Consider the following 21,377-nt stretch of genomic DNA (forward strand, 5'->3'; position numbering starts at 1 on the left):
TTTTCTTGGTGTGTCATAGTGACGTGTGAAACTGGTGGTTCATGTCAGACTGGATGTGTGTGAAAACTCAAATATTGATGTGAAGTGCTTTTTTTTTTTGTCCAGTCTGTACCTAAAGTGTGTTTTCTAAAGAGATCTTGTCCCAGCAGCTTTCTTCTTGTTAAAAAACCCAGAGCTAGACGTTGGCCAGCTTTAAATGCCACGCAGGAATCTGACACGAAGCCGCTGCAGGCGCTCGTCAAAGCTGATCAGCGGTGCAGCGTGTAAGGCTGAGCTAATAATATCCCTGTTAGCTGATGCTTGTCGCTACGCTGGCGTGCGCGACACATTCAAAACACGATGAAGGTCGTCGGCTCATCATCAGCTGTTTGATGTGATCGTGGAACCAGCACCAGCAGGTAAATAACTCTGGTTTCATCTGCCAGCAGAAAACATAATTATCCTTAAAATGCTGTGGGTGAGCTTTCTGCTGCAGTGACTGCTACTTTCCAACCCAAGACCATGAGGCTAAATTATCTCATTTGATATTTTCCACTACTAAAACCAAAATGTGTGGACATTAACTGCATCCAGAAAGTGAAGCAGTCTGATATTGAGAGAGCTGGAAGGAATCTGGCTGCAAATACACAAAATAAGGTTAGTCGAGAAATAAAATTGAAATCTGGTGCTAAAGCTTAGGTTAATATGCTGTTTTCAGCTTAAAGACACTAGTTTTTCTGTGAAAACAGTTGATCGACATCAGTGTTTTTTGCATCTAAAGGACTAAGGATATTGGAATCAAAACTAAGACTAAGACATGATTATTAGATTTTCCAATTAAATTAAGATTAAAATAGGGTTGAACTGGGTTAAATAATATGCATTCAAGCTCTGAAATGATCCCGACTATCAGTTTCAGACTTTGTGAAGGTCTTTCTTTGTTTTTTTCTTTTTTACTAATCTTCAGTCTAATAACAAACAGTACTTGGGGCGGGGGGAGATTTTTACACACTCTGCAAAATGAGATTCACAGATTTTTTATTTTAATCTCTGCCATTAAATTGACTAAAGCTTTTTGTTTGAGGTGAGTTGGGATTAGCCAGAACAGTGATTATATACAGACCTATTCAATAAATAATATCCTAATATTACGTATTTATTAAAACGTACACTGCGCCGTTACCTAGCAACCCAAGCTGAGCTCGAGCCTGCTTGGTCAGCTGGTTTGACAGCTGTATAAGCCGTACAATGGCTGCTGGAAAAGACGAGTGCTCTGTTGTTGATTTGCCATCCAGAAACCACTTGCTGCATTCTTGTTGATTGTGCAGCAGGCTCCACTTCTGCTTTTCAAAAATGTGCGGTTGTATAATTCAGCCTCTGTTTGTGGCCAGCAGCACATTATTTGGATTTAAAGAGACGATCAGCTTATTCTGAAAGGAGGCAGGACTGAGCAGACTGAAATCTCATCTAAGAATTTTGCAAAAAGAGTAATGATGTTCAGGCCATATATCTATCCTTACCTGCTCAAGGAAGCATAATAGGTCACCTTTAAGACTTTTGTACTGTACTGTTCAGAACTAGAGTTTCACTACTGCACATGTCCAGATTTATAGCGGTAATAAATGTCGAGCAGCAGCAATAAAATCTTCACTTGTCTTCCAGTGAGCAGGTGTGTGGCTAAAAGGTCACTGTTTTACATCAGTGGTCCTGATGGGAGGGTAAGTTATGACCACTCTGAGATCTCTCCATCTGTCAGTGAGGAGACTCTCACTCATTAAAAGCTCTGAGAGACAACTAGAAACCAGGCCGCCCACTGAAATATTTATACCCAGCACATTAGACCATACTGTACTGAGACGTAAACATGATGTCCATCGCTGCTGGCAGCTGAGGCGGTCGGTCTGAACACACAGATGTTTCCAAACGTGTGGGTGGACGTGGAAAAGTAAAGTTTCTGTCATTCAGACATTAAAATTTTGACGTTAAAAAAAGCAAAAACGTTTTTTACGTCCGAATTTAGCTCAGGAACCCTCCAGGACGGAGCAGCTGCTTTGCTCACTTTGGGGACTTTATCTGGTTCTCTTTAAAAGTATTTTTAGCAACGCGGCTCAGAGGACGGCGTCAGTCTGTTGATCCATCGTGTCAGTCCAAACTGAAATATTCAGGTCAATGGATTGGGTAGCGGTCCTTTGTTCTTCCCCTGAAGTTTAGCCTGACACTTCTCTCTCTCACCTCCAGGAAGTCGCCTCAGGATTGAATATTTACATTCAATGGATGGTTATTTTAAACTTGAACTTTTTGTGTTTGGACAGAATATTTGTTTTCAAGTTGAAGTGGGTGGTACTCGCTCCAAAAAACTAGCATAAACTCCAACTTAATATGATCAATATGATGTCATATTAAACAATCGAAATTTGCTTCTACAATAAAATAAAACAAAGAACATTTAATTTCCACTTTTGAAAGAATATCATTTACTGTCCTCCACATTAGCTGTTAGCATTTTCCTTTTAATCATCTCTTTTTACCACATGCAGATAAGGATATTAAACTACATTTATGCTCAGGCAGAGTTTAAAATCCACAGGGTATCTTTATTCTTACTGGGTACTGCAGTTATTGAATCAGTGTCTAATCACACATCACGAATCGATTATAAATGAAAGTAGCTGCACAGATTAATTAACAGCTAAATGGTTAATTGAAATGCAGGAGGGCTGTGCAGTTGTTGGCTATAATTGGTCAAAGCGAACACCGGTTACTTTCCTACTTTCTCTTTGCAGACATGTAAATAAACCCATTCTATCACTTTCCCACAAAATGTCTTGATTTGTATGCTGGTCACTGCCTTTTGAACTGCATTATCAGTGCCAAAACCACAGGATATCTTATTAACACTTATTTCTGAGGGTTTTGTTTCAGATAAAAAGAAAAATTCAAGAAAAGGCTCTGAAACTCCCATTTCCTTCCTGACCCACATTGAATGGTTCTGCTGGTTAAAAGGAGGCTGCTGGGAAAGTTCTTCTGCATGCTGAGCTTTACATAAGCTATCTGCTAAGTACCATCAGGCTGGTTTATTGTTGAAGAAGACTCTCACTGGGGGAATATCTCTTGTTGCTACAGTTCTGCTAACATTTCAACATTCAAGTGACCTTACACAACATGTTTACATGTGAAATATTCATCATTTGCTTCCTATGTGAATCCAGGAGATGTGAATAAAAAACATTTGGAACTGGAGATGAATTTATTTTGTTTTCAGTTGTGTTTTATGACTGGAGTGTTTTATTTACATGGGGAAAAAATGACTTTTCTAGGAGAAAGAGGTCACATCAAATTAAAAACAAGACACGACTACAGGGTCTATAAAAAGTATTTGACCGCTTGGATTGATTTTATTTACTAATCACATTTGTTTATAAAGATTTTATTTTTGGAAAATCAGGATTTATTTTCACTAATGCTCCTTGTTCTTCTACAGTTCAGATTGATGTCAGCCTGTCCAGCACCTACCATCTTGTTTTACATGCATGTTTTGCAGCTTTTACTTAAACTTTGAATTCAGATAAGAAAACAGATAAGAATGATTGAAATAAAGTAGGTTTTTTAGCTTACTTTATTTATTTCATTTGCAAATTCTTTTTAAGAACGAAAGAAAAAAAGAAGTTCATATTCCTGTATTACTAGTCTATGCCCTGCTACAGAAACCTGTTCTTGCTAGCAAAGCTTATTCACTACTTGCATATACATAATACCGAGATTTTTAAACCCGCTGTAATTTTGGAGCAAGTGCTGCCATTATTTTCTTGTTTGTATCAGAAAACGACATACGCAAGAGAAGGAGTTGGTGCCAGTATTTATGGGAGAACGTTTAAAAGAAATTATCTGCTACATAGTAAGACTAGTCTTAAAGGCTAAGAAGCTAATAACTTTTACACTATTCATCATGCTGCTACTTTTTTTAAAATTTAGTTTTTAATATTCTTTTTTCATATGTAAAGTTAGGAATTAGATCAAATCTTAAATAATATTGTTGTCTTTTGACACCTAAATCAATCAAATCACCGTCAAGACGGTAAAATGACGTAGGACCGCTGACGGTTTTTGGCGTTACCAGCGCGGTTCTAGAACCTTCAGTTCACCATAGCAACAGTAACTAAGAAAGGGGAAGCTCTAGCCTTTAATTAGTTGAGTTGGAAGTACGCACTTTCTTCTTTTTAAATCCACCTTTGTTGGTTTCATCAGCTTCAAATTTACCAATCCGCCTCAACTGTTCATTGTTATGCAGATGAGGCCCAGTTAACTTGTCTCCCGCTAATCCAGATGGGATCAAAGCCGCAGCAGAAGCCTCGCTGACAGAAGATGGTCCTAATGAACAAAGAGGCTCCGTCTCTAAGAGAACAACGTGTTTTGGTTCGCTCGGTCTGCATGATGAGGACGATGAATTTAACCAGGTGATGTTGGTTTCTACCTGCTGCCATTCCTGAAATTGTGCGACAGTGTGAACTTCAAGAATTTAATGGCTGGAGCTTTTTCTCTGAGCATATAAGCTTATGAAAGAAAGATTGCTGGTAGAACTGGGACAGATTTAAAGGGGAAAAAAACAAAACAAAAAAAAACAATCATTGTTATAGTAATTGTGTGAAACACATCATCACACAGCAAATAAGTGGACTGATGCTCTCTAGTGGTCGGGGCAGCAGGATAGCTGACTTTTTTTAAATATCAATTTGGTCAAGAGAAGAAAAATGTTTAAAAAGCAAACACGTAAGAGGATTCAGAAGTACATAACTAATTAATACAATCTTATTTCTAAAGATTCATAATCTTATACATAATATCTTGTGAAGAAATTGCAAAAAATATCACTATTTTATAAAAACAAAAATAACCTACTGGATAAAATGTTTTTCTTTTAAATATTGAAACAAAAGCACCACAAACTCAGTTTAAATTAATATATATTTTTAAATGAGAATAACTTTAGTTTTCATTAAATATTTGTGGAAAATTTCTTTAATTTATGATTTGTTTTCCAACAAGATAGCTCATGCCAAAAATAATACCATTCAGTTGTCATATTTTGATATATTCTATGTCTACATTTCAGCAGATAGACAGTTGGATCAAGGGAGGACCTGGAAGTGCTTAAACCTGACATACTGCAGGTGTCTTGACATGTGCTAAGAAGTTGAATACTTTCTGGAAATAAACATGTTTTGGTTTTTGGTCAGAGAAGACAATTAATCAGAGGAGTCAAGGTAAGGCTTTTAAACTTAAGAACCATCTGTCAAGCATAGCGGTGATAGCAACTAGCAATACTGTACATTGCTGTTTTGCTGGAATAGTACAAAGTGCGTGGAATTACAAAAAGGAGGAAAACCTTCAGATTCTTGAACTTCGTCTCATAAACAGACAATGTTCCAACTGGACAGGAGGGGTAACTCGTAATCTGAAAGTTGTCGGGTTGATTCCATCTTTCTCTTGCTATGTTACTGAGAAAGGCACCTAATCCCAAATTCAATTCAAATTGAAAAATACTTTATTGAGCTGAAAAGAAAATGAAATGTTGTTGTAGCTCATATTAATTCAAATTCTTCACAGGTTTATAGTCCCAAATTGGCTACCAATGTGACTTTCAGTATTTGACTGTGTGCAAATTTTAGTGGTATCACTAGAGAAGTGCAATATAATTTCTGAACTTTTACAATAATCCCAAACAAACATCAAAGTTGGGTTTTAAATGACACAACAGGCCGCCATTAAGCTGGTGGAATCTCTAAGCTCCACCCGTAACCATTTTGGGAGTTTCTCAATGATGGCTAAAAGACTGGTCAGTGGTCGGAAACTAAAACAATTACCTCAATTACCATAATGCTAAGATAAATGGTCAAATGTCCAGCCTGAAGCTTGAGCTTGTAGAAAGAATTTTTAATGAGTGGATTTGTCACAGACTACTGTCATGGTCTACTACAGAAAGCCTTTGCTGCTATCCAACACTCTTTAATAAATTTGAAAGTTGTTCTTAATACAAATAAAAATAAATTCATGTATTTTTCCAGATCTATAAAACCACAAAACAAAATGAAATAGAGCTGGTTTACATGTATAAGTATCTTGGCATTTTGATCATCGACTCCCTCACTTTCAAACTCCATGTGGAAAATCTCATAAAAAAAACTCAAATTAAAGTTATTATTTTCAAAATAACTTGTGTTTTCATAGGGTACTAGAAAAGTGACTTGTTTCTGTCTGTGTTGGAGTATAGAGATATCTTGTACAGAGTTGCTTCCTCACAATGTCATAGGATGCCAGCCTGTGTGTCTTCTTGAGGTTCATTTCAAACTTCAAAATGTCAAAACACCACTGTGATTTATACTCACGGCATGGTCTGGCTGCCCGAACGAATTTCCACTGGTTAACTTTTATTTACAAGACATTACCTTGACTTCTGCCAGCCTATATCTGCACTGCAATTACACTGAGAAATGTTCACTCAAACCGGGTTTCTAATTTTGTAGTTATGGGTGATTACTATGGCAATAATGAGCAGTAAGACAAATTACACTGAAAAAATTGTTTTATTCCATCTTAGAATCTTACGTTCCCTGAGATATTACAACCTTGTACATCTAGACTGGCTATAACTAAATTATGACATTTATAGCTACCTTTGCCGTTTCCACGTTATGTTGAGATACAGGACCTGCCAACATGACTGAAACACCACAGGGTTAGTGTTTAAAGTGAGTTTGTTCTCTGCTACATTCCCTATAACAGCCTTTAGAGCCCACTGTTTCTCATTAGAACAGGATCAGCCTGTAATCTTCTCAAGAAATGCCCACTGTGCCATTCACTGTTTTATTTTTTTTATGTACACCGTGGTGTACATAAAAAATGGGGTGTTTATCCCCATAAAAACTCCAGGTGATGAGCAGTCTAATTCCAGTCAGTTGTTAGTTTTCACCGTCAGTTGTTAGTTTTCACCGTTCTCTTTCACAGCCAAACCTTTCTGTAGTCTGTAGTGCTTGAAATACTTGAAACAGAGTAAATGTGTCGGTGGGTTTCATAAAAGTCGACCTACATGCCGATTCCTTGATTTTATTTGATGGCATATTACGAAAAAGGAAGAGTAGATTTCCGCCAAAAAAAAAACCTCAGAAATATTCTAGAAAAACAAATAAATTTCTGAGTTTGAAAAGTCAAATATTTGCTAGAAAATACATGGAAATTTAGAGATTAATGTCAGATATTTTCTAGAAAAAAGTTTCAATTTGAAAAGACAAAAATGTTAGACCTGTGAAGCTCCACAAATTTCAAAGTTGAAATGTTTTGACTTTTCAAACACATATATTTTTCTTTTAGAACATTTTTGAGATTAATTCCAAAATTTCTGAGTTTTTTGGCGGAAATTTTCTCTTCCTTTTATTTGTATCTTCAGTGGCCCTTATAGCTTTCACCTTTCCTCTAGAATAGGTACGTTTCACATTTTTGTGACATCTACCGGGTCAGGAATGTCGATCACCTGGAAGCCCAGGTTGTCGATGCCCAGCTTGAGCTGGTTGATGTGGTTCTCCTTGTTGGGGGTTCTCTGGTCTCCGTCCGTCTCAAAGCAGTGGACGCAGTGCGGCGTGGTAACTCGGACACTTTTGGAAAAGTTTGAGAAATCCACTCGATACTTTCCTGTTTTAGTGCGGGAGATGATGGGGAGGAAGCTGTAGCCCCACTGGATCTCCTGTGGGACATATGATGTTCGTACCTGGCATGATGAGCTGGTGGACTCTGCCGTCCCGTCTAAAAACACCACCAACTCAAAGTCCTGTAGGGGGAGAGTGTCGGCGGACAGCTCGTAGAATGGACTCGATCTGTTAATGACGTGGTAGAGCGTCAGCGGACAAACAAAGAATAAGTTATCCTTGCCAGCATCAACCATGAAGTCAACGTCCAGCTGATCCAGGATGATGGTCTCTCCATCTGGAGTGGTGGTCGTCCTCAGCAGCTTCCCATAAATCTGGCTTCCAATCAATAAGGTTTTTCTAAGGTTGGCCACTCTGATGAGGAGACACAGACTTCCTTTCTTCAAACAAATGACCGCTGTGTTGCTGAAGGTGACAGTCTTTGCCCTTTTCTTGGGTAAGGAGATCTTGGCCAGGATGATGCCACACATAAAGCAGTTGATGAAGACGCCAACTAGAGACTGGATGATAATCAGAGCCACCGTGCCAGCACAGTGCCCAGTCAGCGCCCTGCCACCATAACCAATGGTGGTTTGTGTCTCTAGTGAGTACAGGAACGCCGTTGTGAGGCCGTTAACATTGTCTATACAACGGACGTGCTCCTCTGTTTGGTTCTGCGCCGTCAGGTCCCCGTTGCTCTTTGCGATCCAGTACCACAACAGGCTGAACATGAACCAGCTGCCAGTGAAGGTAGCCACAAACAGGACGAGGACAAAACGCCAGCGGATTTCCACGAAGGTAGTCCAGAAGTCCACCACAAAGGCGAAGTGGTTACTGTACTCAATGTTGCCAAACTCAATGTTGCAGTGCCCATCTTTGGTGACCAGACGGCTTTTTCGGGTTCGATGTCCAGGCGGCTGGATGTGACCCGGAAGCAGCTGGAACATCCTGGAAATGTAGAAATAAATGCAGAATTAGTAATCAAACAATATCTATGCAATAACAAAACAAATATTGTAATATTAGACATAGAAAGAATAATTACTGGTGTTCACTCCACATCAATTAGACAATCTATCAAATTAATATTTATAGCGCATTTCAGCAACAAGGCAGTTCAAAGTGTTTACATCATTTAGACACAAACATCATAAATTCATGTCAACAATTGTGTAAAACATTAGTAGACATTACTTTTTGTAAAGTGCCATCGTTAAAATCATCAATACACATCAAATATGTTGGTCGGTGTTCTATTTATTATGGTTCCAAAGAAACTGAAGAGGTTTAGTCTTGATGTAAAGGAACTCAAATGAACTTGCTTCTTCAACGTAGCTTGAACAAAGCAAACATTCTTCTGAAAAGTAGTAAATAGAACTTTTATTGAAACTTTGTAATCACATTTTTGCATGTTAGGTTGCCCAACCCAAGTAGAAAAACATTGTTTGGTGTGTTTCAGTGTTTTTAAATAATCATTTATGTACTAAAATTTGTATATAAATTACTATTTCTATTCAGAGTTTGGCATTTTCACATTCCAAGTCAGACAATCGACTGGCAAACCTTCAGAAATTGGAATTAAAACTTGAAAAGTCAGAAATTTTTCACCAGTTTTAACCTCTGACTCATATATGAATTACTGGCTTCTGTTGCTAATAGCAGTTAGCCTGGTCAATGAGAAAAGTTATTGATAATTTTCACAGATTTTCCAGCTTGTAAGTGAAAAACAGTTTTGCTACCATTTCTGAGATCCCTAAAGACCATTGGAAGATTACGTTTACAGAAATTCTAGTTAATTAATGTTAGGGTCCCTTAATTAATACTGGACAAGTATTAAAAAATGATGTTTATTTCCATCTTCTCGATGTTGGGGAAGTGTAATGTCAGCTATCGGCCATAACAGCTATGTTAATATGAGTATATTTCTAATATTTTTAATCAAGGAAAAAGCTATATTTAAATTCAAAATTCAGAAATTGATAGCAAATTGAAATTAATATATCTGAATTGTTTCATACTTTTGGATTAAGTAGTAAAGCAAGACCTCTGCAAATGAACATGCACATTTTTATCATCATTGTAAAAGTGCATCAGGGTAATTGTGATGCATTATTGAGCAGAATGGTGGGTTGGTACTATTTCAAACCAAATGGACCATTTAAAAGGTTCAAGGTCATGCATGAAGCTGGCATGCTATAAAAAAATATAGCTATATATATTTATTATCTGAAGAGTTGCTTTATAATTTTTTATGACCTGTAATATCACCATGGTTTTGTCATAATTGTCGAACTGGAAACATTTCTTGTTTTTTTTATTTCCTATTACTAAAAACTTATATTGTTCTTCTCAATGATTTCTGAAACATGCAAATACCATAAATATTAAGTACACCTGTTTATTCTGCAAAGCTTCTGTCATTATTAAAAGATAATTTACCAATTAGCAGGTCAACAAACCTTGTCTTGCATTATTGGTCCAGCAGCAGCAGTTCCTTGTGAGTTTCAGTAAAGTTTGGACGTACCTGCTCAGTGAGACTTTGGGCCCAGCGTTCTCCTTGGATCTGCGCTAGAGCTTTGGACTCCTTTCCTTTTAGCTGGTGGCCATGGAGAAGTTGGAAAGATTTTAATCCACAGTGAAATTTCCTAATCCCAGCCACATGCCACCATGTACGGTGGCCTTATACAGCTGCAGGACTCCCGGTGGGCGACTCCCTTCATGGTGTTGACACTGTAAATGCCTGGCCAGGACGGGCAGGAACGAATATTCTGGAAAACAGCCGACTGAATGCCTTCAGTGGGGTTTTCTTTGTTGGGGCAGTTGGTACGTCACTTGAGGCGACCGAAGTTGGCCGGCCCAAGCACTCACGCTGTTTTTGTTTTCAGTTCTTGAGAACATTTGGGATTTACAGGAGGCCACACAAAAGATCCCTCCAGTTGCATTTCATTCGGCCCCCTCCCCCAGTTCAAACCTGCAAGGTTGCCCCACATTTACATCAAAATGAAGAGCTGCAGAGACACAAAGACCTCACTATGCCTTTTCTGCATGCTGCAGTTCTTACATCTGAGAACCATCTTCTGTTCTTCAGGGGAATGTCTTAGATCTGTAAAATATACTTCCAGTGGTGTAAATAAAGCAACAGGAGATGATTTGACTAATTAGCATTTAATCTTTTTTTTTTTTTTAACTAAACAGAAGCGAGATCTGTTCAGCAGGTGCATATTATGCACAATCATTTTTTTGTGTGCCACATTAATGCAAATCGGATACTATTTGGTTATGTTTTGATTTTTTGTGTTTTTTTTAAGAATGCACATCAGACTGTTGCATCCTAAAACCACAAAGTTGCATTATCACATATCCTTCCTCTCTGCAGCTCTTAGACTCTACAACCATCACTGCTGCCAACAAGCTTAACCAGTGTTTACATTCCTGCTGTTATTTGGACATCCTTTCTCATTTAAAATAAAGTCATAAAATGATCAGAATAAAGCCAAAATAATGTGAGGATAAAATCATAATATTATGAGAATAAAGCCAGAACAAAATCATAATTTTGTCTTTATTCTCATGAAACTACAAATTGATTCTTATATGACTTTATTCTCATAATACTATGACTTTATTCTCATAATACTATGACTTTATTCTCATAATACTATGACTTTATTCTTGTAATATATCTATTTTAGATACTGTCACTTTATTCTAGCAATTTTTTTCTTATTTTCTTAGCGTGGCCCTAATACTCTGTTATTGGTGCCAACAGTTGATCAAGAAGAAGAAAACTTTTTATATTTTCTTTTTTAAACATCTTCATTCACTGTGGGCATTTATTTATTTTTTCAACATTTATATGTGATCACCCACACAGCAGGTTGAACATCTGGGTGACCTTCACCATCTGAAACCTTTCTTTGTTCTAACCTATTAGTGGGCTTGTTTTTGTACCTCAGAGATACAGGAGTGTGTTTGAGTGGTTTTAACAGCGTGCCTCACTCTTTTGCTGGTGAAATGCATTGTGCTACAGGAAGCTAAGTCGGGGAGGAAGCGCAGCCTGTGGCATTTGTGGCAAGTCGCAACTAAAAACCACAATCAGGGCAAATGAACACAATCTTTCAGTGACTGGATTTAACTCAAATAAAAGAAAAACTTTTATTTTTAATTCTGCACTGCACTTTTTAATTATAGAAGTTATTTCACTCTTGGTTGCATGTTTTTGGGTGTGAGTGTTTGTTACCTCTCTGACAGCTGGAGGGCAGAAAGTAGTTTTTCTCTTCTGTCTGATGTAGCGGATGAGTCTGTATCTCCTTTCAGAGGGTAACAAGAAGAACAGATGATACCCCGGGTGGGTGCGGCTCTTAAAAATACCTTCTTTTGTAGTCGGTGAGTGTAAATGTCTTTGAGCAGAGGTATTGGTGTGTTGGTAATCCCTCACCACCTGCTGCAGGCCAGGAGGCTCTCTTTTCTAGATGAAAGTTGATGAGCAGGTGGTAAAAGAAGAGAGCTACCTTTAGCTTTCTGAGGAGGTGAAGCCTCCGTTTGGCCTCTTGATGAAGTATTGGTCAAAATGTTGGGCAAAGGAATTTAAAGGTTCTCACTCTCTCTACCTACCAACATTTCTTAAAGATCACAATAATATCCTTGGTTTCTTTATATACTCAATTTTGTCTCATGCACATCATTCTTCCAGTTGTCTCACTGTTTAAACCAATAATTTTTTTGGAAAGCAATTCTTTTTTTTTTTTATCTACAATGGCTGTAATACACTGTCGTAGTTTTGACTGCACTGCAACCTGTCTGTGTGTTGACTGTGTTGCGTTGAGTTGTCTAATAAACTCTAAACAGGATTTTAGCAAGTGTCAAAAAATATTTAGTTTTTTCCCAGTACCTTTTATTTCACCAGGAGAAAAATAAACTTATCAAGATTAAAAATATAATTTACAAAGGTGTCCTGGGCTAGGCAACAGTAGAAGAAGATAAAAAAATAAGACCTTTTCAACTTTTGTACATCTAGATACAACATTTGAATCTAGTAAAACAAATCACTTTAAACATGTACAGCCAGACGTTTCCGTCTCCTTGGTCTTCAAGAGTCTTAAAATTAGCTGTAAAATAAACGCAATGTCAGCTAGGACGAACGCTTACAGTGATTAAATGGCTAAATGGCACCATCTGGTGCAAAGTTTCTGAAGAGCACTTTAGGTCAATAGTGCAAAACAATATTTATAACGTTAATCCTCACAATATTAATAAAGTAACATTTTATGGAGACTTTTTCTAACTGACCTGTAATTATTAACTTCAACATCTTAACTTACTAACCATCACCATTTCTTTGAGCGTTACACTTTGGCATAATTTAAGGAAAACTGACACTCTTGAATATTTATCTGTGTTGAACGATGGACTTCTACAGTTTGGAAATGTCCTTACAACTCTTCCCAGAGTGACGGGAGGCAACAGTTGTATTGCTGAAGTCTTTGTTGCTAATTTTCCTTCTTGGTGTTATGGCGCAGTTCCTTTCTGCTGCTTTCACTTTTACAGATTTTAGCAAAAAAAAAAAGTTCAGTTTTCGACATATAAGTTTTTAAATGACAATAATATTTGCTGTTCCTTTTACACGAGATAGTAAAATTTTTGGTGCAACTGGCACTTTTGCACATCCCTGCAGTGTTTGTTGGTTTGTCAATCGTGATTCATATCCACTGAAAAAATTAAGAAAAAGGCATGTAAATATAAAAAAACTATGTGTTCCCTATATTTCCAAAGCTGTAGCATCTTCCTTACAGGATACTAAATAAAAAAATAAGACTCGACTTTCCCTAATTTGAGCCCTTTCTACACAATATTCTGCTCCAGCATGGGCTCCTGTGTCAGAATGCGTCGGAAGCTTAATCCGCTCAGGTCCAGCGTTTTGAACTCTCCGTCCAGGATGAGCTCTGCCACGGCGCGGCCCACCGCCGGCGACTGCTGCAGGCCGTGGCCGCTGAAGCCAGTGGCAAAGTACATGTTGTTGATTAGAGGGTGAATGCCGATGATGCCGTTCTGGTCGAACGTGTTGTAGTCATAGAAACCGGCCCAGGCGCTGGTCACCTGGCAGGAATAAAGGGCAACAAGTTGGACCATGAGAGGCTGTCTTTATGTTAAAAAGTCCAAGAAAACTGTTTTTAGCTTCTTAGAGAACAAGCTGTTTCAGGGCCACTGTCACTTTAAATCCAAATAAGCTGCTGCTGGCCACGCCCCTGGAATCAATGTTTGCACTCACACATGAAAATGGCTGCAAACAGATACACAGTTTTACAACTGTGCATCTTAGAAAAGCCTTAGTAGAGCCTCCTGCACAACCAACAAGAATGCAGCAAGTGGTTTCTGAATGATAAGTCAACAACTAAACACTTGTCTTTTCCAGAAGCCATTGTAGAGCACATACAGCGGTAAAACCAGCTGACCAAACGGGCTGGAACTCAACTTGGGATGCTAGATAACAGAGCTGGGCTCAGCTGGGGTTGCTAGGTAACAGAGCTGGGCTCGCAAACCAACTTAAAGTAAATTCTAAGATTCTAATTGGCTGCATGTGGCCTTGTGTTCTGGTTGTCTCGTAGTTGAAACTTGAAGTAGCTGTAATGACGAGAAAGTACAAAAAAAATAAATAAATAATATTTTATGTAATTTAGGTGTGTATTGATATTTATGCATACAACTCTTGGAGAAACTATCAAACTCCAGCAGAAATATGTTTTGTGTAATGTTTTTATCACGGTTTGTGAAACTGAAATTAAAGCCAGAGGCAATTTTTTAAACTTGACAAAAAATAATGTGCTTTTCATAATTTAAGATCAAAAATACATTTAAACATGCATTAATATGTCCTGATTCAGGAAACAGCAATAAATACCTGCATGTCATCAGCATAGCTGTTTCACCTGATGCAACAACATTATGTCTAGATTAAAAAAAGTATGAAACCTAAAATTGAGCCTTGAGGTACCTTCAGTTTCTCAAAAGCTGGAACTCGATTGGCCAATTTGGGCCAAACCTTGTCTTCAAAAAACTGATGGTCCACTTCCAGATTACTGGTGTCCGGCTCCTCCGCCTGAGAGGGAAACAATGAGGTAACCCCTCAGTTACAATTCAGACTGAAAGACGCTGCTCAGAGATGAAACTGACCTCCTCGGGCGACACTCCACAGATGTAGTTTCCTCCCAAACCTTCCCTTCGGAAATAAACTCCAGAATAGTCAATTAAGAAGGGAGAGTCGAGTCCTGGGCCATCAGGACAATGAACCACATACACATACCTGGAAAACAACAAAAACACCTATCCTCTTAACATTCTAAGATATAATTAAATACTCCTTTAGAAACAAAAAGGAAATCCTTAAAAAGCTGCTGAGGTTGGAGACCGACCTCTTCCGAGGTTCCACAGGGACTGAAAATCCAGCGAGGGAGTCTTTGGGGCCGAGGCCGATTCCCACCATCTTTGCCAGTTTCCCAGAAAACGCTCCGGCTGCGTTCACAACAAGGGCACATTCCACCGGCTGGTACTCCAGGCTGTTCAGCATCTGCACCTGCGAGACACAAACCGACTGATGTAGTGACCTGCACTGTTGTGTTTATTAGCCTGAAATACAAGAGGTCAGGGGAAACCTTCGCACAGCAGGTCACACTGCAAAACACAGAATCTTACGAGGTTTTTGTGGTCTATTTTCTACTGCAAATATAAATAAGACAAAACACAGGAACTTTTCACTGAGATATATAAACTTATTTTAAGTCAGCAATTCCTTAATATTGATGAAAAGAACCAGTTCCACTAGCAGGTTATTTCACTTATAAAAAAAAGATTTTGTTTTTTCCATATTGTGAATAAAATAATCTGCTAGTGGAACTGGTACTTTGTCATCAGTATTAAGGAATTATTGACATAATACAAGCTACTAAATCTTGCTGAAATGTTACTTGTAAGTTAGTTGTCTATTTCAAAGTGTTGCAAGATTTTGAACTTGGTAAGATTTTTTATTTTTGCAGTGTTCAACACAGCTGGGATCACTTTGACAGAGAAATGAGGCCCTGACGAATAGTTTACATCAATTACTGCCTCCATGCGGCATGGCACAGAGATCATGCTGTGGTTCTGTGGAGGTGTTCAGGAAGTCCAGGTTCCTTTCAGAACGTTCGCTTTGGACTTCCAGTAGCATGAAGTCTGAGCTTCTCTCTAGGATTCTTATTCACAATTAAAATGTAATGCTTGTGGATGGTTTTCTACCACACTTTTTTCTTCCACCTGACTTTTCTTTAAGGATGTTTTCACACCCTTGAATCATTGACCCTCAGTGTCATCTGCAAACATTATACTCCAAGAAGAGTCTTCAGTGAGTCTTTTGAACCAAATTACATAGAACATCTTACTGTTTCCTATCAGTCACTCTCAGTAAGTTCTGGATGTTCCACTTACTTTGACAGATTTTATTGTCTTCATGTCTATTTGTTCCCCATTTTTTGTCATCAGAACTTGTTTCACGTGTCTAAAATCTGTGGATGAGAATAAGATTAATAGATTAACAGACAATAAAAAAACAAAGATTTAACATATTACATGTAACGTGTTCTCTTCTCATTTCAGGTTTTAAGTTGTTATGTTTGTATTAATCGAAAGGAATACACCAGCTTGTTATCATGTTAATACTACAGGGTATAATGGGAGGACGAAACGAGGCGTTCACACAAATCAACCTAAAATGTGACCAACATCTGAAGGTATGACCCACCTGCGACTTCCCCGAAGCACTGAATGACCCCCATGGACATGGCCTTCCTCCTGAAGGCGTTCAGGAGAGACCAGGGGTCGAACCAGCCCTCGTTCTCCAGCCCTGCATAGCACCAAACCCCCAGAGTGAAGTTAAACCAGCTGCAGAACCAAGTTAAATACGGTTTTATCAACAGCCAAGGCATCAAAATTAGCTTGTTTCCAGTTAGCAATCCAAAAACTTGGAATTATCCCAAACTAATAAATCATTCTGGGTGACATTTAAAAAAAACAAAAACAAAAAAATCCCCACTAACTGGCATTTAAAGGATTGTTACACAAATGGCTTAGCAATGTACGTCTGCTTGGTCAATACTTTGTGGAACCACAGTTAAAGCTGCAAGTCTTTCTGGGGTTTGTCTCTACCAGCTTTGCATGTCTGGAGACTAACATTTTTCTTCATGCTTTGCAAAAATAAATCACCTTCAGTCAGGTTGGATGATTTATTTTGCAGGAACAATAGGTTGCATAAATTAGTTACAAAAACATAAATATCTTTACATTAAAAACACTGTTGCTACGATTAGGAAAAAAAGAAGAATCTGGTAAAAAATTAGCAGTTAAGCATGTTAACACCTCCCCAGTTAACTCTATACTTCAAATTTATGTGTCAGTAATGCTTCCAAAATGGGGAAACTCACTTCCATGAGAAATGTTACACACTGCATTTAGTTACAGCACTACACAAATGTAGCGGGCAGGTGTGAACAAACCAGTAAAGTAAACAAGGCAGCTTCACAGACTCAGCAAGGCCTGTCTTAGACAAAGACTTCAGAGCAGCTCACAGGATCTGTTAGTCTTTTCTGTGGTCTTCCTCTTTTCCTCCCTAGCAGCTCCGGATTCTGTCCAATTCTTCATTGTCAAGTGTCAATCTAGCTGTCATTGCTCCAAACTGCACATCGCTGCAAGTCTTGTGAACTTTTTTTCTCTCTTGCAACTAACCTTAAGTCATCATCATCATGTCTGTTAGAGGTAGGGTTGCTTTGGATCCTTGGTGCATGCACTCATCCAGTTTTGGTGCTTTTACAATACTCTCTTTAGAGATCACAATATCATCTGCAAACATCATGATCCACAGGGATTCTAGCCAATCCTCATCTGCCAACTTCTCCACTACTCCACAGAAGAAAGGACTCATAATCTTCTTGAGGTGAGACCTTGAGGAGGTAACTTCTGTTACGTTAGATTCTTATTTGTTTTCCTTTCTAGTTTAGCTTTAAGTGATAACGTTTTGTTTGTTTGATCGGCCTCCAGCAACTCGGCCACAAATGCAAAACACCACGGCAAACTGTTTAGTCAGTTTGCCGTGGCAAACTAACTAAACATTGTGTCATGAATTAGCTCAGGCTATGGTGCTCTTTATTCATATAGGGCCTGAATAATGCAGAGCACATTGCTAAATTAGATGCAATAAATCATGTACTGTTACCATATGAAGCCAGTGCCACGCCCTCTGTATTTATCCACGGAAATTTCTCCTTCACTTGTTGCGGAGAGAAGAGGGAAACTTTAGCTCCTGCACACCTGGAATCACACGACAAGATGATTAGCAAGGCAAACCGTCTGAAATCCAGAGCGCATCTCGCCGTCAGGCACCTCTGGGTGTTGTAGTTCTGCTCCATGATGTGAGCCACCTCCTCGCTGGCTAAGAACAGGTATCCCGACTGGTTGAACTGCAGATCCACAGGATCTTCATTCACAACGCTGAGATGTTCCTGATGGGAAACAGAGGAAATTATTCGATCCAGACTTAAGATAAAACAAAAGATGACTGCTACTTTTATTTGTAGCTCTCACCTTCTTATGCACAACCTTTCTAACCACTTTTTTCTTTATACCTTACCATTCCAAAATATTTCCATAAAACTTGCTTCAGTACTGGGTGATTGAAATGCTTATAAACTTTGACCTACGTTGATGTTCCTCATGAAGTCTGCAGACTCCAGGGAGAGGTGGATGTTCTCCAGCAGGGAGAACTGCTGGCGGATTCCTCCCGCAGACAGAACCGTGGAGGCCTGGGAATACTGGACACAGTCAAGAGGGTTAAAAAGTGGTTTTACGTACATTTGTTTTCTGTGTAAAAGTTTAAGAACTGATTTCCCCCTACTGTTTAGAGCCGAGGATCTCTTTGATTGTATCTTATTTTAAAGATGTTTAGAAATCCTCCAAAAAACGGAGTCCTTACTGTTGGGTCCCTCTCTACAACGAGGACTCGCATCTTTTTGGAGAACTTCTCTTTCTGCTTCAGCCAGTAGGCGATGGACCAGCCCATCACACCGCCGCCAACGATCACGATGTCCGCCGTCTCCGGAGGGAGATTGGGGTTGATCTCGAAGGGCATCCAGTTGCTGCTCGGCAGACCGTCTGCCGCCTTCTTCTTCATCGCTGCCATCTGGGCTTTCAGCTCTAAACAAAAAGTGTGATCCATAGATGTTTCTGAAGGTCTTTCAGTGTTTTTCACAAATTTTCTATCTTGTCAACAACCAGTGTTTTTTGGTTTGCTTGAATGACTCTTTTGGGTAAAAAAAATTAATAACAATAAATAATAATAATAGATCTCCTAAACTCTACAAATAGCAGGAAATGCAAAGACATAAAATCAACATGGACTTTTAAAGAAGTTGATTTTTGCTTTATTTTCACCGTTTCTTCTTATGCAAACCATTATTTAGAAACAGAACCTTTGCTGTCAGCTTGTCTAGTTTTGTCAACCTTGAATATTGAATAAAAAGATATTAAAAAGAATACAAATTGGAGATTAACAGGAAAACAATTCTTAATGTATTTATTGTAACTATATATGCCGAATAATTGGCGAGGTTTAAAATGTTCAGGAAACGTGTCTACTTGTGATATAAACTCTGCGAGGAGCTTTATATACTGAGTTTATTTAAGATATGACTGTATGTTAAATGGGATCTGGCTCACTCCTGTTTAACTACCACTTCTGTCCCAGGTCCTTCAGGGTTCCCACCTTTAAGGAAGTCGTTCCGTAAGGCTCCACCGGTGCTCAGCTTCTGGCAGAAAGTCAGACCTCCACATCGGTCTGGCTGCCATTGTGTCACCGCAGTGCAGTTGAGCGCTCCACGGGTGAAACATCCACGAAGAGTCCGCACATTTCTGTGCAGCCGTCTCCACGCACACATCCTGGCTCTGAAATCAGTTAGTTATTCAGCTCCAACGCTACTAAGGTGGAAACCGGACCGAGATGTCAAGGCAAACGAAAGATCATATTTCATCTAAAACGGATGAAAATATGCAAAGTCTATAATCTGACAGCGAGGTCAAGAGAAAGTTAAGTGAAATGAACCGAAAACATTCACATCCGGTTTTACATGTCTCCCGTTCAAAATAAAAGTAAAGACGTAAGCTTAGGGAAACGAGACAGACACAACGTTACTCTAAATTCTACAAAACTAGTTTACAATACTATAAGAAATTAGACACTATGCACTGTTAAATGCATCGTAGAAGTATTTATAAAAACTATCTGTCGCATTTATTTTATATCTTTTGAATTTTGTTCACAGTTACCAGCTGGATTGATCATTTTACCAAAACTTTTGTGATTTTGCTTAATGTATAAAATTATACGAAACATGGTTGCAACTATGAATAAATATATATTGCAAGATGTATAATTTATAGGTTTGTTGTTGTTTGCTACTTGGTGGCTAACTGGAATGAGTTTGTTTTTATGTCTTTTACATTAGTGATGGAAAAATAGAGCGGGGATGGATTTTATTTTGAAAATGTAGCAGGAAATGACAAATATGTAAATGGTAACTTGAGTTTACTGAGATGGGAGGCAGTGGCTTTCACGTCACTTAAATGAACCAATAGTAAAGAGGATCGGCCCACTAATTTATATATCCGTGTTCTTTTTAATATTTTTGCATTATTTTAGATTTGAAGATATTTGAATGCAGTGTAAAGCGTTTGGGGTTCCTCTGTACTTGATAAAGCTCTGTACAAGCACAAGCCATTTACCATTTAATATTTTACAGCGGATGACTACCTAATGTATATTTCTTGTAAACAGATAAATAAAGCAATAGATAGCTTTCTAATCTATTATATTCTACTCTAAATTAAAGTTATAAAGAACTTGAAAACCAGTGGTGTTTTTATAATTTTTAAAATAAAAATATTTGGAATAAAAAAGAATGCAATAAAGAATTATGGTAACAAATAAAGAAATATAATTACTATAAATTTATCCAAATACCAGTGATAGCATTCAAAGGCTAGTCAACAATTACAGTTTTTATATTAATTAACGGTTCAACGATATAATATGCGCAGCAACCCTTATTTATTCATGTAACTAATGTTCCGTAAAATGTAAAATTATTAAGTAGTAATATTATCCTTATATTATGTCTATGATTAAAACAGTCAAACCTAACTTTACTCTGAAAAATCCTTGCGGAAGTAGAGTTTTATAATACAGCGGACCTTGGCGTTTATTTTGTGGCGTCAACCGGAAGTGGATAGTGAACTGTGCGGTTTTTGACGCACTGTTTTCTGTTCCCCGGGGCCACAGTGTTTTCAACAGGACTCAACTTCGGTGCTCACTGGTCCCGCTATGGTTGCTTGACCCGGGCTGAAACTCCATCCGTCCGCTTCCATCTTGCCCCGAAAACCATTCGTACGAACTTTTCTGGATAAACTTTTGGACTTGTTGGATCAGTTTTATGTCCAGAACTAAGGATGCAGCCCCCACCGAGAAAGGTGAGATTTCTTTTTTTTTTTTCCTCCTTTTTTTCCGCGGCTGTAGCCTCCTAAGCTAGCGTTACTTCGACGTAGTGGTGCATATTTAATGGTTGGAAATGTACGCTTTGTTGCTGCTCGCCTGGTTCACACGATGGACTTCCACTTTTGAACATCATAGAACACATACACTGTTGGTTT

At 38.4% G+C, this 21,377-nt stretch overlaps 2 protein-coding genes and 1 long non-coding RNA gene across 6 annotated transcripts; 1 reads left to right on the forward strand and 2 right to left on the reverse strand.

The window, feature by feature from the left end:
* Positions 1-4,115: 4,115 nt before the first annotated feature.
* LOC106959075 (uncharacterized) lies at positions 4,116-16,436 on the forward strand. Of its 4 annotated transcripts, XR_001427271.1 has the most exons (4): positions 4,116-4,178; positions 4,268-4,433; positions 5,090-5,240; positions 16,349-16,436. It is a non-coding gene; the product is annotated as an uncharacterized LOC106959075 (long non-coding RNA). The 4 variants fall into 4 exon arrangements; XR_001427270.1 differs by having other exon boundaries at positions 4,126-4,433; XR_001427272.1 differs by having other exon boundaries at positions 4,126-4,433; positions 5,093-5,240.
* LOC106959073 (ATP-sensitive inward rectifier potassium channel 1-like) lies at positions 7,199-10,834 on the reverse strand. The gene is made up of 2 exons (XM_015051381.1): positions 10,180-10,834; positions 7,199-8,603 (listed from the first exon to the last, which is right to left on the reverse strand). Exon 2 carries the CDS (start codon positions 8,600-8,602, stop codon positions 7,463-7,465), a length of 1,140 nt encoding a protein of 379 aa, XP_014906867.1. The 5' UTR covers position 8,603; positions 10,180-10,834; the 3' UTR covers positions 7,199-7,462.
* Positions 12,526-19,763, reverse strand: LOC106959072 (FAD-dependent oxidoreductase domain-containing protein 1-like). Its single transcript, XM_015051380.1, has 11 exons — positions 19,438-19,763; positions 18,649-18,869; positions 18,377-18,487; positions 18,060-18,178; positions 17,893-17,987; positions 16,426-16,527; positions 16,113-16,189; positions 15,065-15,225; positions 14,826-14,955; positions 14,647-14,751; positions 12,526-13,751 (listed from the first exon to the last, which is right to left on the reverse strand). Exons 1-11 carry the CDS (start codon positions 19,607-19,609, stop codon positions 13,497-13,499), a joined length of 1,548 nt encoding a protein of 515 aa, XP_014906866.1. The 5' UTR covers positions 19,610-19,763; the 3' UTR covers positions 12,526-13,496.
* Between the last annotated feature and the right edge of the window lie 1,614 nt (positions 19,764-21,377).

Source organism: Poecilia latipinna, unplaced genomic scaffold, assembly GCF_001443285.1.
Source record: "Poecilia latipinna isolate Pla-1442-1.1 unplaced genomic scaffold, P_latipinna-1.0 Scaffold1042, whole genome shotgun sequence".
NCBI lineage: Eukaryota > Metazoa > Chordata > Actinopteri > Cyprinodontiformes > Poeciliidae > Poecilia > Poecilia latipinna.

Excerpts from the sequence above, each read along its gene's own strand:
- LOC106959073 (XM_015051381.1), bottom strand. The coding sequence starts at position 8,602 with ATGTTCCAGCTGCTTCCGGGTCACATCCAGCCGCCTGGACATCGAACC.
- LOC106959072 (XM_015051380.1), bottom strand. The coding sequence starts at position 19,609 with ATGTGTGCGTGGAGACGGCTGCACAGAAATGTGCGGACTCTTCGTGGA. Across the intron at positions 17,988-18,059 it reads CAGAACTACAACACCCAGAG|GTGTGCAGGAGCTAAAGTTT; the intron begins GTGCCTGACGGC and ends GTGTGATTCCAG. Across the intron at positions 16,190-16,425 it reads GTGCTTCGGGGAAGTCGCAG|ATTTTAGACACGTGAAACAA; the intron begins GTGGGTCATACC and ends TCTCATCCACAG.